The sequence below is a fragment of the Eptatretus burgeri genome, chromosome 1 (genome assembly GCF_056783735.1).
Source record: "Eptatretus burgeri isolate ZD-2024b chromosome 1, Ebu_testis_v1, whole genome shotgun sequence".
Lineage (NCBI taxonomy): Eukaryota > Metazoa > Chordata > Myxini > Myxiniformes > Myxinidae > Eptatretus > Eptatretus burgeri.
In genome coordinates this window covers 75,627,926-75,644,123 of record NC_140961.1, presented here as the reverse complement: position 1 = coordinate 75,644,123, position 16,198 = coordinate 75,627,926, and the positions used below count along the sequence as shown (strand labels likewise).

General features: G+C 46.3%; 2 protein-coding genes across 13 annotated transcripts in view; one reads left to right on the top strand and one right to left on the bottom strand.

Annotated features, from left to right (window-relative positions):
- NSD2 (nuclear receptor binding SET domain protein 2) overlaps window positions 1-11,572 on the bottom strand; it is a 152,908-nt gene extending 141,336 nt beyond the window's left edge. Inside the window, exons 1-2 of one of the 5 annotated variants that reach the window (XM_085888625.1) lie at window positions 11,295-11,572; window positions 9,378-10,089 (exon numbers count right to left, since the gene is read on the bottom strand). In XM_085888625.1, the coding sequence (XP_085744751.1) occupies window positions 9,378-10,064 (687 nt within the window). In that variant the 5' untranslated portion in view covers window positions 10,065-10,089; window positions 11,295-11,572. Of the gene's footprint in view, window positions 1-8,411; window positions 8,736-9,377; window positions 10,090-10,494; window positions 10,691-10,831; window positions 10,987-11,294 lie in introns of those variants that run through there. The other 4 variants (XM_085888644.1, XM_085888634.1, XM_085888655.1 and 1 more) reach the window with 4 other exon arrangements.
- A 438-nt stretch (window positions 11,573-12,010) lies between these two features.
- The window catches only part of LETM1 (leucine zipper and EF-hand containing transmembrane protein 1), a 62,240-nt gene continuing 58,052 nt past the window's right edge, over window positions 12,011-16,198 (top strand). For 5 of the 8 annotated variants that reach the window (XR_015060163.1, XR_015060162.1, XR_015060160.1 and 2 more), the window contains exon 1: window positions 12,011-12,387. Coding sequence is in view for 3 of the 8 variants with exons in the window: in XM_085888709.1 (XP_085744835.1) it covers window positions 12,210-12,387 (178 nt within the window). In the remaining 5 variants the exon portion in view is untranslated. Of the gene's footprint in view, window positions 12,388-12,467; window positions 12,489-16,198 lie in introns of those variants that run through there. The other 3 variants (XM_085888696.1, XM_085888677.1, XM_085888718.1) reach the window with 2 other exon arrangements.

Genomic DNA, 16,198 nt, shown 5'->3' with positions numbered 1-16,198 from the left:
CACCATTCAGGTCCCTTAGGTGAGGTATCTCGGCAAGTATATGTGTAGTTAGGCCCAAACCCGTTGTCTAATGGGAATACATGTCATTTATGCGTGCTGCGACTCTTCAGGATAGCCGTTTTTCTTTTACTATCTTTATTTTGGACCAACCGCCATGATTACCACCACAACCACAACATCAACCACCAACCACAACGCCGCTTCACCACAACCGCCACGACCTTCACGTCACACCTCGCAACCGTAGCATCGCCACCGTTCTTGCCTCGCTGTGGGTACCGGTGTTGGACTCGTGCGGAGCGCGCGTCGAACAGCGTGTACAAAATCACGGATTTTGTGCTTCAAAAACGGATCAAAAACGACACACGCCCACTTTTTGCCGTCCAATCGGTGAGCGAGGGGCGATTTGGCCCCGCCTCCAGGACGATCGATAAATGCAAATTTGTGGATCAAAAAGCCTTCACGCCCACTTTTTCTCGGGCCAATGGGGAGCGAGGTGAAAGGTCAAAGGGAGGGGGTCAAAGGCGAAGCTACGGGGGGATAAAAGGACCGTGTTCGTCAGTCAGAGAGTGTGGAAGTCTGGAGCCCGAAGCCTGCAGTAGCTGGAGAAGCTGAAGAGAGTCGAACGAGGAGAGCCCAAAGAAGAGTCCAGGGTGGAGAGTCCAGAGGCGGAGAGGCGGCAGCGGCGAAGGCAGACGAGGGGGTGCTCGCGACGGTGCCGGGAGCTGCACGCCCGAGGAAGGCCGGCAGCGCGACCTGGCCGAGGTGGAGACGCACACCAGGGATAATAAAGATCCTCTATACCCCGAGCATCAGCAACCCCCTCCTGTTTCCCCCCGCGCTGAGATAGTGCGACCAAGGGGGCCCCTTTCCCACCCCCTACCAGACACCGTCCACGAGGCCCGCGGGTTGCGGCGCCATCGCCGCTCCGCGTCTCATTACCAGACGGGTAGGCGCGACCCGGTCTCGGCCTCAGGCCCGCCTCATCCTTGAGGGTATTTCTTTTCCTTGGTTTTGGGTATGTGTTGTCGGCGCCGTCTGTGAAGTAGAATTGTATAAGTGTTGCCGTGTGCTCGGTAGTCGGTATTAGCTCTGCACTGTGTTTTCACTTTTATATTTGCTTTTTGTGTAAATGGAATTGTGTTTTTTCTGTGTGCTTTTGGTGGAATTGAATATGTGTGCTTTCCGTTCGTCGCGAATAAATGTGCTTTATTGTTGAACTGTTTCCCGCTTCGCTTCGTCTTTTTCTCCCATTGAATCCTCATCTTGCTTCACGTAAAGGGTTGGTAGTGGGCTGAATACGCCCGATAATTAATCGAACCGTCGAGGTCGACGATAACACCGCTCGGTTATTCTGATAGTACGGAACGGGTCGCTTAAGTGGCCCGTGTCCGAAGTCGACCTGCGGCGAGGTGCGATCGCCCGGTCTACCCTCCGCGTGGGTACTTAGGTAGGTCGAATTTGGCGAGCAACCCTATCCCACGCGGGGGCCGATTGGCTCGATCGCGGAATTCGCGCCCGCCGGCGTGCTGACGGCCACGTAACTCGAATCGCGGCACGTCGCCCACCGGACGGACAATCCAGTCGTGACCCTCTCGGACTAACGCCGGGAACCAGTCACGGGTGGACCTTTCGGTCTCACCGCGATCGAGCCAATCGGCCCCCGCGTGGGATAGGGTTGCTCGCCAAATTCGACCTACCGAAGTACCCACACGGAGGGTAGACCGGGCGATCGCACCTCGCCGCAGGTCGACTTCGGACACGGGCCACTTAAGCGACCCGTTCTGTACTATCGGGATAACCGAGCGGTGTTATTCGTCGGCCTCGACGGTTCGATTAAATATCGGGCGTCTTAGCCCACGACCAACCCTTTACGTGAAGCAAGATGGGGATTCAATGAAAGAAATGACGAAGCGAAGCGGGAAAACAGTTCAACAATAAGCACATTTATTTCGCGATGAACGGAAAGCACACATATACAATTCCACCAAAAGCACATGTAAAAGAAGAAGACAAAAAGCAAATGCAACAATGCAGATCTATCCGACTACCGGGCACTCGGCAACACTTATACAATTTTACTTCACAGACGGCGCCGACAACACATATTCCCAAAGCAAAAGAAAAGAGAACCACCCTCCAGGATGAGGGGGGTAGGCGGGCCTGGGGCCGAGACCGTGTCGGGCCTACCCGTCTGATGATGAGACGCGAAGTGGCGGTGGTGCCTCAACTCTGCGGGCCTCGCGGACAGTGTCTGGTAGGGGGTGGGAAGGGGGCCCCCTTTTGTCGCACTATCTCAGCGCAGGGGGAAACAGGAGGGGGTTGCTGATGCTCGGGGAAAGGAGGATTTCACAAAATCTCGGGTCCCGCGACGAGCGTCTCCACCACGACCTCGGTCGCGCCGCCGGCCTTTCCCTCCGCAGTTCCCCGAATCCGACGCGAGCACCCCCTCGTCCGCCTTCGCCTCTCCACAGCTCCGTCCTCTTCACTCCGACTCCGCGAACTCCCAACTGCCAACTGCCAACTGCTTCTCCGAACTCCAAAACTCAACTCCCTCCACTTCCAACTGACTCGTCTGACGAACGCAGTCGTTTTTATAAGCCCCGTGGCTTCGCTCTTTCATCTTTGACCTTCTGCCTCCAACCTTTCACCTCGCTCCCCATTGGCCCGAGGAAAAGTGGGCGTGAATGCTTTTTGATCCATGAATTTGCATATAGCGACCGCCCTCCAACGCCCTGGAGGCGGGGCAAAATCGCCCCTCGCTCACCGATTGGACGGAACAAAAGTGGGCGTGAGTCGTTTTTGATCCGTTTTTCTGCGGAAAATCCGTGATGTTTTTGAACAGGCTGCTCGGTGCGCGCCCCGCACGAGTCCAGCATCGGTGCCCACAAGTGGCGCGAGATGACGGTGATGCGATGGTGGCGAGTTGTGACGGTAAAGGTCGTGGCGGTTGTGGTGAAGCGGCGTTGTGGCTGGTGGTTGTTGTTGTGAAGTGGCGTTGTGGTTGGTGGTTGTTGTTGTGATGGCTGTTGAGACGTGGTTGGTGGTTGTAATAATGGCGGCTGGTCCAAAATAAAGATAGTAAAAGAAAAACGGCTATCCTGAAGAGTCGCAGCCCTCATGAATGACATTTATTCCCTCTAGACAACGGGTTTGGGCCTAACTACACATATACTTACCGAGATATCTCACCTAAGGGACCTGAATGGTGGTTTGCGAATTTGGTCAACCACAACAATATATATATATATATATATATATATATATATATATATATATATATATATATATATATATATATATATATATATATATATATATATATATATATATATATATACACACGTATACATGTGTATGCATATACATGACTGTCGAACCCCGACATTCGCAGTTCTGCTATTCGCGGTTCCATATATTCACTGTTCATAAAATGTGACCTGCTTCTACATTCACGGCCCTGTGCTTCACGTATGTATTCGTAGTTTTTCATGCGATTTTTGATTTTTCCCTTTTGAATCATGAACCGCCAGGAACCTATCCCCCTTTTTCCATGTAAACAATTCCCTAACATTCATGGCTTTTTCAAGCAATGTATCCCCCATGAATGTTAGGGTCCTAAAAATTATTTTTTTTACATGTATATACAGTAGACTGGGCGCAAGTCGTCACCATCGGGACCGAGAAAAAAGTGACGACTTAGAAATGTGACGACTTACGCGTATGCGAACATTCATGATGACTGTGGGGTGAAGGATGAAGTTGCACGTGGCCTGGACACGTATGTGTGAGAGCCGGCTATTGTACCAAACGGAAAACACAATCCTCGGGGCATAGGTGGGGGTTCATTGGTGAGTTGGAAAGTGATCAAGCAAATATGGAATTCATGAATCAGTTTATCAAAAGTAAAGATAATGAACAACTGTAAGACAACAACTTCGCCTGCTTATCACCATGATGGGGTTGACCAACGAACCCCAGAGACTTTTCTGGCAGCATCTGCCAGAAAAGCCCAGTCTCATCGGCATTGTACACGTCCCGAGGCCGATACCTTTCCAAGATATCTTTCAATTTGCCATCCTTCCAGTCGTGCACCACTGCCGAATCCACGCTGCCTGATTCGCCGCACTTCTTGACCTTGCCGATTCCCCACCTCACTTTGAATCTGTCTATCCAGTGCATCGGAAAGGTCTCGGCATCATCATGCCCGAGGTCCGCAGCGAATTTCCGTGCCTTCAGCAGCAACATTTCACCGTCCAACCGAATATTTGGCCGAAACCAGATGATGAGCGCGTCATCGACATCTTCAAAGGACACACATTTCACGCGTTTCACACTTACCACCGGCCTCGCGATCTTCTCCACTTGTCCAAACATCGTGCCCTTATTCTTCAAGATATCGTTCAATGTCTGCCGTTTGATGTCCAACTTCTCAGCTATGGCTGTTTTCTTCATCAGTGGGTTTGCCTTGCAAAACTGGATAATGTCGTATTTTTCTTGGTAGGTTTTAGTTGTAAGCTTACACTTCGTCGCCATTGTCCTGCCTGCAGTGCGATCAATGTGTGTACACAGTTATAAATAGCCTATCACTGACGTGTAAACCAATGAGCGAGCATCACGATTCCATGAAATCGGGATTCTCACGAGGCAGCAGTTCCGTGTGACGAGTTAGGAGTGGTAATTTACTTGAGTTTCCATTACGTGGGAATGGACAACATCTGACGACTTAGAGAGGGATGACCCTTTATTCATAGGGACTTAACATGAGATAAATTTGGGACTTTTTGACGCTGCCGACTTAGGCGAAGTGACGAGTTACACGCTGCCAACTTACGCCTAGTCTACTGCATATATATATATATATATATATATATATATATATATATATATATATATATATATATGTATACACACACACACACACACACACACACGGTTTTGGAAGCATACCTACAGGGCGAGAGCATACATGAGCATGTAGGCAACCCAAGGATGAGTTATTTCAATCGTCTATGTGGAGGTAGACCTTTGCCTCTTGTCTAAGGCTTTGGCGGGGGCATGCGTTGAGGTTAGTTTTTCCTTGGTGTGGTCTTCCCTCCCCCCTCTGCGTCTTTCAATCTTTATTTCAATACCCTATCGGTCTGGTCCAACAATCCCTGCCTCTGCCTTTCTTAATCCCTCAATAATATGGATCCGGATCTTCACCACAAATCAAATTAGTTCATCGTCACACACCTAACCTGCCCACCAAATTATATCTGCATCCGTCCACAACTTTTTAAGATATCCTGCACACAAACAGACAAACAGACAGACGGGGGTGAAAACATAACCTCCTTCCACCTTCGGTGGCGGAGGAAATGTTGGCCATGCCTTTGTGAAAATAAGATTGCATAAGAATGCGTGTTAGGATTAAAATCTGCTCTTCTGTGCCTTTTGCCAAGAAATACTCACTTTTAAATGATTGTGTGTGTGTGCATGTGTGCATGTGTGCGTGTGTGTGTCAAATAATTGTTGGTTGTTATTTCAAATGTCTTGGTTGTCCTTTCCTCTAATTGTCCAACACAGTGTCAAGTATTGTTGGACAGGAAGTTGCAGCCCCACCTGATTTGCTCTCGTTAGCCAGCGTACATTCACTGCATCGCGCGGCAGTAAACCGAGTGTGCTTGAGGGCACAAAACTCGGTTAATTTAGTCACCTCCTCAAGTAAATGGAGTCAGACGGATAACCCTATTCGACTTGAAGAGGTTAATTGACTTAGCAACCTGCCGGACCGTGAAGTTATCCACGGCTGGTGGGCCTCAGGACTGGGCATTTGGAAGGAACCTCGAACCCCGGGTCATAACAATATATAGATATATAGACATACACACACACACACACACACACACACACACACACACACACACACACACACACACACACACACACACACACACACACACATATTTTGGGTGCCCAGTAAAATGGAACATCAGGCTATAATGAAAACTCATCAAAACTGTAAACCTTATCTTTTGATTCCAAAATTTACTTGTTTCAACAATGGAATCGGTTAAAAACTACAAAACTTCGAGGTTGTCTTGTGCAGGTAACATTCATAAAGTAAATGGATCCGATTGCAAATTATCAGCCAGGCCTGAAAGATGATCTGGAGACAATGTTGTGTCATAGAGCTCGTTATCTTGTCAGCTATCAATAATTGCTTAGAGACAGTGTGTGTCAGTCGAGTTAAAGAATGAAGTGCCTTTGAAGAGTGGCCGTTAGGTGCTGGTAATCTGGCGCATATCCAAAATTACTTCCGTTAGAAAGGCAACAGCAAATTATCCAGTGCATTACTTGTCCAGGAAACTGCTTCTTGCTCAGAAAGATATGCTTATTTCATCAGCCGGCAATGTGGCCTTTTCAAAATGATGAAATCTGCCCCAAAACACTCGGTGTGCATGCGCAGAAACCTCAGGAAACTGGCGTATCCGGGGCAAAATAAAATGTATGTGTCCGGGATAAGGATAATTACTTGGAGTGGCTTGCAAAACTTCCAAAAGATGCCAAAAATACTTGGAAAAGTACCTGAGAGAAAGGGCTGTGCCTTTGCACATTGAAAGACTTGGAGAACATTCTCAGCTTAAAAGGTTGTGGCTGGATCTGGAAGAACTTTTGTGTACAGATTTGGTGTGTGACAAGGACGAACCGATTATATTTTGGTGAAGATCCAGATCCGGATCTGATGACGAGAATTATTAAAGTGATTCTTCACCATTGAGAGATCGGGCCAAAAACGATGTTGAGCAGGATATCTCAAAAAGTTGTGGACGGATTCGGATGAAACTTGGTGGACATGTTTGGTGTGTGACAAGGAATAATTGGTTCGATTTTGGTGAAGATCTGAATCCGGATCTGGATACGGGAATTATTTAATTTTAAAAGTGATTCTTCACCGTTGAGAGATAGGGCCAAAAACGATATATAGCATGATATTTCAAAAATGTTTTGGGCCCGATATGTTCTTGTGCATCAGGCATTGCGTGGTGGAGGTATGAGTGCGATTTGCATTCAGGAACAGAACAATTACGGTTAACCACCCTGAAATTGCCACTCTTTCGTGTAAATGCTCAAAATTGTGTTCAAAAGACGATTTGAGTTTCAGATTTCGCACGAGCAACGGCAGGTTAAAAGTGCCTGACGAGGAGAACCGAGTCACTGTAAATACACACACAGCGCATGCTCAAAAATGCCTCATACGTCATTTTGAAAGTCGCGTATTGCCAAATGAGAATCTAAATTACACAAAGCTTACACTCTCCCAGAGACCACAAAAATAGATACCAAGGTCAGAGAAACCACAAGTGACAGTAGAGTCTCAACCAAACTTGCAAATATACAGAAAAAAATGCAACATTATCACAAAATTGTTGCTTCAGGTAAATATCAGCAACAAATTGCAACAGCAAACAATCATTCTGTGCAAATATTCCAAATCAAGTTACATAATACAGTAGTTGCAATCAAAACGTGATAGAAGGGGATAAGTGTTTTTTCGGCCTTACGCGGTTACGCCATAAAGATCCAGTCATTAAAAAAAACTATGTATTCAAACATGGAATCCAGTAATTTTCTTGCTGGTGACTTTAACAATTGGATCAACAATAAGGAGTGCTTTCATCTCTCAGCAATTAGCTGTAAACGCAATGGAAAGCATAAAATGAAAGTTCCATAAGAGTCAAACGTCGAAGAGTGTCATAATCTGTCATTTTGTTGCCTTGTCCGAATACAATTGATCATTTCTAGTCTGATGAAAAATAAATAAATAAATAAACAAATAAATAACAAATCAATCAAAGCAGCAGAATCACAATCACACCGACCTCGCTTGTACCCATCACAGTTTCTTCAGCAAGAGAGATCTTGCAATAATATCAATTCCATCACTTTCTATTGTCAGCACAATCAGCATAAACCTTCTTTTTTTTTATTGCCTACCATGTATGTCACTCGGTCATTCCATTCATTCAAAAACATCTCCACAGTTCAGCGCCATCGGGCAGACAATCGAGACCGTACATACAAATTAAGCAAATAATAATAAAATCGAACCCAATCACACACGTACAAGCTGAAAGGGCACCACAAATAAATGTCTCTCAAAAGTCAAAGACAGAACACCTGGTTATACATTTCCAGAGATACCGTCATCACAATCGATTCCATCACTATGGAGTTTCATTAAAAAAGGAAGGGAGATTCACCGGACGCAGGCCCAACAACAAGAAGCAACGCGCCGGCGTCACGTTGCCACTGAAAACCCCCAGAAATACAAAAGGGCGGTGAGGCAAGCAAGGCCTGACGAGAAAGACGCCGAGAGCGAGAGAGAAAGAGAGCTGGAGAGAAAGAGCTTTACAACAGATACCCACAGCTAGCGCACAATGCTAGGAGCTCAGCTTTGCGCAGTCAAGGGGCTGGAATGCAGCCCTCCCCACAACTTGCTGTCCTCCTTTACGTCCATACACAAAACCCAAAGCAGCAGCTTCCTTCCCTAGCACAGAATTCCCAGCATGCTCTGCAGGCCTCCTCCACTTCACCACTTTAACCCCTTCCACTGCGAAGCCGTGTGGATGGTGCATTGACAAGCCATGTTAATGAGGATTATTAAATCCATTGCTCTCGTTTGTTAACGCCACACACGAGATGTTGATCAATGCAACGTGCGGCGAGCGGTGCGCACGCGTACAGTGTTACGTCGCTCTCCTTCCACCTTCGCCAATGCAGAAACATACAAGTTACACGCCTCTCTCAAGATTTGTAGTCATTCGCACTTTTGACAAGTGGTAGAATCCTGAAGACAAAAATCAAACAAAACACACTGCTAATGGTGGAAAACAACCGACCCTCGACATGAAAATCGAGACTCTGAGAATTTGCCTTGGCAAGAATTCCACAGGATGGTAGGATGGCCTTGAGGTTATTCTGTGGGGTGGCAAGGTGGATTCGGGGTACGCACACTCGCCTCCTAGCCGTCCAGCCTGGGTTTGAATCCAGACCCTGCTATAAACTGCCATCCCTGTGTTTCACAGGCAGGGCGATTCATCAATGTGTGTGCCCGTCCCTCGGATGGACGTTGATCTGGGCGTCCCATCTGCGGGCATTAGTTGCGAAGACATCAAAAGATCCCACGGTGTCCATCGCGCGGAGTCAGCGAGCTATCGCCAGCACCATGGGCAAGTCACGAATTCCTGTCATAATTACTGTTGGGAAGGCACAATGGCAAACCACCCAGTGTAATCCTTGCCAAGAAACTGCTTCGGCAGCACCGGCGCTCTGTAACAGTGTGCGGTGCTTCAGAATCAGAAGTATTGGACAATCGCAATCAACAATCTTACCTTTTGTCCGAGTGTTGGGATAATCAAAATGTCATCCGATGAATGGTGGTCTTCGTCATCAGTGGGCAAACATCCACCGTTCAATGGCCCGAGCTCTGAGCATTGCTGTCCTTCAGGCACGGTGCCAAACAAGGCCCTGTCCCCTTTTTCTGCCATGCTCGCTTCTTTCAAATCATAATGCTCAACCCCAGCAAGGTCCCCAACATTGTTTGTCTCAATGTTCTCAGACAACATCTGCCAGTCCTCCCGAGACACTTTTGTCACACTATCACTTTTCCTTTTCTCCATACACAACGCTGCCTCAAACTGTGCCCTACCATTAAGGTACGTCTTCGTAATACGTAGTTTTATTTCAGGAGAGCAGACCTTGTTAGCCTCAAATCGAGTGGATCGTTTACTGGATTCATCCATGGAGGGTTGCAGAGATGTCAGTGATGGACTTGAAGCGTGACTGGGAAAGATGCAATTTGATGGACTTGGTTCCACATTCCCACCGACCCTGGAGAAAACCACAGCATCGGGGCTCGGCGACGGTGCGTCTCGAGCATTCTCTGATACCAGAGGTGTGTGAACACGGTGAGATGTAATCAGAGATTGGGGACGCTTCCTACCACCAGAACCACCACCACCACAGTCAACTGGAACGCCAGAATTCAAATCAGACTTCAAAGCGATGGAGCCCTCCATGCGCCGAGGTCAGGATCCATGACATCTGCCGAAAACACATTTACATCAAGGTTAGAAGACAGTAAGACGTACTGTACTTAATAAGATATGGATGACAGCTACATGCTGGACCTGAACACAAATCTCCTTTGACCATTTTCAGGATCAGCCTGGTAAATAAACTAACTTCCATAACAAAGGCAGCCGCAGACAGAGCCAGACAAAGAGAGACAGAGAGACAGAGAGACAGAGAGACAGAGAGACAGAGAGACAGAGAGACAGAGAGACAGAGAGAGAGAGAGAGAGAGAGAGAGAGAGAGAGAGAGAGAGAGAGAGAGAGAGAGAGCCAAAAGGCCTGTCCACGATACTGCCTGACTCTTGAGCCCGCTTGTCCACAGGGACATGAACGTCCCAGGCCCCGACATAACCCAAAGCCTTTCAACATAATCACCTTCTTGTGTTGTTGTTTTTTTTTTTTAAACCTCAACCTGCACGACAGGAACTTCTTGCACAGTGGGAATCTTTCCTTGCTGTAATTCTTCTTTTTTTTTTGGTAATTTTTATTTAAATACCTTCTTGTTCGTCATTTTGTGGCCCCATTGCGAGAGCGGATGCAATCAGAACGCCGCTCACCTTCCCACCCGCCCCCTCATGACTTGTCCTCTCCCCCCCCATTCTCACCACATCTTTTCTCAATTCATCTATTCTCCTTTCCTAATCCTTCTCACCTCCTCCTCCTCCTCCTCCTCCTCCCAAGACCCCTCCCCCCAATCTGTCGCTGCTAATACCTCACAGCCATTTTGATCAAAACTCATGGCGGCCCTGGATCCTCTCGACTCGCTGTCTTGCGGCCTAAAGTGGCGCCGACCGACTCGGCGGATAGATACACCAAACCACAGCACACACACGAACAGTCAGATCACGTGCAGTCCCAACGTGTGTGTGTGTGTGTGTGTGTGTGTGTGTGTGTGTGTGTGTGTGTGTGTGTGTGTGTGTGTGTGTGTGTGTGTGTGTGTGTGTGTGTGTGTGTGTGTGTGTGTGTGTGTGTACAAACAAACCCTTTGGAACCCCCCCCACGCACGACCCCAGAATGTGAACATCGGAATAACAGTCACACATGAGAACACACAAACAGCACTACCAAGACCACGTGCACATTGAAAGGAAGATGTTTCCAGAATTAAATGGCCTCACGTCCATTGGGACAAGGAAAAACGGACGAATAGTCCCGGACACCCGAGCACGCATTACCTTCCGTCTCAAAAGAACCCAAAGCAAACCCAATCGGACGAAAGGAAGGTTAACGAGGTGAAAAGGGCAAACAGCCGAACCGCAAACGTGCTTTACAGCCGAGCTTCCCGCCAGACCCGACGGACGACCGTGCTCGATGGGTCATCACATGCCGGCGGACGTGACTGCTGTGCCGCGGCCTACAAAAGGGACACAAGGGCGCCTCGGGCATCCCACTAACATGGCGACTAACTCCTCTCTCTCTCTCTCTCTCTCTCAACCCGGTTCTCTTCATTAATAGGACACCTCATCCTTCACACGAGTTCCGAGCCGCACGAATCATTTTAGGATCTTTATTAGTGTCCCATTTTCCTTCAGTTCGGTTCAAATCGCTTTGTGAGACACACACACACACGGTGGGGGTTGTGAATCGTTTATTCTAGGCAAGGCGCGGGCCTACCCAGACAGGCTGCATCGTTTAAAGCGACCATTCCACTATTTAGCAAAAAAACCCGAAGATTTATTCACTCCAAGGGACGACCAATTAATTGGTCATGTTTTTCCCCTCCCCCTGGGCTTGCGAGTGGAATCAACGTGTCGATAATAAATGTAACAATTCCATATCCAGTCATTTTTTTTGTTCCACCGTTTCCGTTTCGCACCGGTCGATGAGAAAGAGAACGTTGGTGGCGCGCGCTCCGCCATGGAAGCGTTGACGCACACGGGCACGACGTGATTGCATCATTACGTTGGAATAAAACCTGGCGCTGCTTTATTGACCCCCTATCTGTTTTGTGCACCTTTTGTCCATGCACGTGCATCAATGTTTTGTTTTGCGGCCTCCAGAGAGCGAACGCTGTATCACGCAGTGCAGGCAGCAATTGTTTGAGGAACCCTGGTAGCAAGTAGCAGGTAACGCTGAGGAAGAGGGGTAAGATGTGGCGGGTTTATCTTCGGCGACCTTCCTTTTCTTTGCTGCCCTGCGGTGGTTGTGCTTGGAGACGCGGACACGACCGTATGTGGGTTAAGATATGGCCCACGGTGGTGTTGACAGCGTGCGTCAGAGCAGGCGGTCCGCAGCTGTCACGCCTGCGCGCCCTGGGTTTTGGGCCCGGTGAGAGACTTCATTATGTTGTTACTTGTTGTCTCTCCTTCGCCTCGTTGATCTTGAATGCTGCGGAAACCAAGCACGGGTTATCCACCAACTCTTTGCTTGTAAACATACGTCATTATCTTATCATCATCATCATGAATTTCGAGATTTATGCGTCACCACAACATGGGGACATCTACATATTACGTACGCAGTGTGAACACCAAATGGATCAAGACGCACCAGGACAAAATAAGCTGTAGAAAGAAGGAGGGGGGGAGACACACTAACAGCAGGGTTAGAGATAAATTGGAGGGAGACTTGGACAAGTAAGGGATGCTGGGAAGAATGAAGGGTGGAAGAGATGAATACAAAAGCAAACTCTCAACGAGAGGGAGAGCACTCGTTAGAGTGCAAAACCTCCGCCTCCAATACTGCAAGGTCACTCAAGTGAACCTCATATCCTATTCATTCAATTTGACGTCAACAGTGCTCACAGAGTTATAGTTTGCAACTTTCCCTTTTACTTTTAACTTTTACATACTCAATTCATTCGTCATAACTAGATTCCTTGAGACAGAAATTGATTTTACGTGGGTATATCAACCTGAAGTTCCAAAATCAGCCGCAATTATAATTTTGACATGTTTTTTGTGGGAAATCACTGAAACATGTAGAAATGCAAAAAAAAAAAATCGAAATTTTGTTGGAAAAAAAGTTGCAACATTTTGGTTTTTTTTCTCTAACAATTTTTTTTTTTGGGGGGGGACACACTAACAGCAGGTTTGTATATATATATATATATATATATATATATATATATATATATATATATATATATATATATATATATATATATATATATGACAAACACAAGGGGGGGTTGGAAATCACTTAAAACATGCAGAAATGCAAAAACAAAAATTCAAATATTTTTTCAAAATTGCTGCTATGGCGGCCATATTGGATTTTGGACCAAGTCCAAAATCTAATGGAATGATCCTTTGGACCATATCTAATCCCCCCACCAAGTTTCGTCAAAATCCGTCGAGGAGTTTTTCCCGTAATACTGTTCACAAACAAATAAACAAGCAGTCATAGACTGGTACTTACGAAATCGTCAACTTGACCTCTGACCTCGTCTAATAAAAGCTGTCGAGAGAAGGAAGCAACGCAAAGCAGAAGTTTCTACGATGATTCTGTACCAAACCATCAAAAATCGTCACGTCGACCGAAGCAAAAATCTCCATTTCTCCACGCAATTATTTAATATTATTTTATTAAAGTCACAAAACCGTAATGTTCGGCCATCCACCAACAATCTTTACATAATCCGACGGCTTCGCAAGTCAGGCATGCGACGATAACCTTTATTGGGATAAAAAATGACTTTTAAACACCATCTTTATCGAAAACACCGTCAGCGCGCACACGGAAAACCTTTACGTGATTCAACGACGCCTCTGCTTGAGCGCGCTGCACCACGTGACGAGCCGTGACGTGGCGAGTGAAATAATTTTTATACTATCTTAAAACGTCTCCAAAACATCCGATTTTTTTACCAGAATTTCGACAACCCAGTGTTAAGCGTCCTAAGCGATCGCAAAAACCGAAGACAAAATTAAAATCGAAGTTAAAACGAACTCGTAACGTCGACCGAAGCAAAAATACTCCATTTCTCCACGTGAATTTACGGAATTATGTTTGACCTCACTGTGACCTTGACCTTTGAACGATTTTTACCAAAATCTAATCAGCGCTAGCCATCACCATCCTGAATCACGTGGTGTAATTTCACATTGATAGCTTCTTCCTTTCTCGAGTTATCATGCCTACAAACAAACACACAAACACACACAAACAAACAAACAGAGGACAGAAGTCATCAATATACTTACAAAATCTTTGTAAGTAACAAACAAGCAGTCATAGACTGGTACTTACGAAATCGTCAACTTGACCTCTGACCTTGTCTAATAAAAGCTGTCTCTAGAGAAGGTAGCAACGCAAACCAGAAGTTTCTACGATGATTCTGTACAAAACCATCAAAAATCAAATGTTTGACCTCACTGTGACCTTGACCTTTGACCAATTTTGACCAAAATCTAATCAGCGCTAGCCATCACCCTCCTGAATCACGTGGTGTAATTTGACATTGGTAGCTTCTTCCGTTCTCGAGTTATCGTGCCTACAAACAAACACACACAAACAAACAAACACACAAACAGAGGACGGAAGTCATCAATATAAGATTTCGTAAGTAACAAACAGACAAGCCGGCAGGCGGCAATGGGTCGCCGAGCATGGAAACTATAAGATATAGAGCAAAATGGATGTCATATAGCGGATAGGGAATCACCTTGAGATTATGCATATCAAATATCATCCAGTTCCACCGACTGATTACTACTCGGAATCCATTTGAATGAAAAGTACCGAAAATGCGGTTTGAAATCGAAAATCCCCAAAGTTCGAGGGGGTGCTGTGGGTGAACAAAGATCTAAATCGAAAATTCGGCTCAATCGTTTGTGCACAATGTATTCCAGACGATTAGTGTGAATTTTCATGACCATCCGACCATAACCCTAGGAGGAGTAGCATTTGGCGCGAAGGCACCTCCAGCTCTCGCATATTATCGATTTTCGCACTAATTGACCTTTGACCCCTGACCTAAGCGAAATCGGTCAATATGTCCTGAGGCAAAGTTGTAGTACTCATTGAGTACCATGAACCTGCAAAGTTTCATTCGTATCGATGCACTCACCTGGTCGCGAGGGGGCCTTCAATTTTCGCCAATTTTCACGCATACCCTAATTGTAGGGGGCGCTGTGGGTAAAGTATTCCATATATCACAAAAATCGGAATATATATTGGTAGATCATCACCTGTAGATCACGCGTGCAAAATTTCATGACCCTACGTGGGATAATGGCTTTCGGAATTGATTTCGCGTGAACGGTACCGATTTTGAAGGTTTTTTCGGTTGTTGCTAGGGAACCATAGCGTCCCTAGCTACCATCACAATTTCCAAAGCACTAGGTCATAAGATGTACCTCCCACCCGAGTTTGGTCAAAATCCGCCCACGTTTACTACCAATTATGCTGATGACAAACGAACAAACATCCAAACAAGCAGTCATAGACTGGTACTTACGAAATCGTCAACTTGACCTCTGACCTTGTCTAATAAAAGCTGTCTCTAGAGAAGGTAGCGACGCAAACCAGAAGTTTCTACGATGATTCTGTACAAAAGCATCAAAAATCAAATGTTTGACCTCACTGTGACCTTGACCTTTGACCGATTTTGACCAAAATCTAATCAGTGCTAGCCATCACCCTCCTGAATCACGTGGTGTAATTTGACATTGGTAGCTTCTTCCGTTCTCGAGTTATCGTCCCTACAAACAAACACACAAACACACACACAAACAAACAAGCAGTCATAGACTGGTACTTACGAAATCGTCAACTTGACCTCTGACCTTGTCTAATAAAAGCTGTCTCGAGAGAAGGTAGCGATGCAAACCAGAAGTTTCTACGATGATTCTGTCCCAAACCATCAAAATCGAATGTTTTGGATGTTTGACCTCACTGTGACCTTGACCTTTGACCGATTTTGACCAAAATCTAATCAGCGCTAGCCACCACCCTCCTGAATCACGTGGTGTAATTTGACATTGGTAGCTTCTTCCGTTCTCGAGTTATCATTTTTTGGATGTTTGACCTCACTGTTACCTTGACCTTTGACCGATTTTGATCAAAATCTAATCAGCACTAGCCATCACCCTCCTGAATCACGTGATGTAATTTGACATTGGCAGCTTCTTCCGTT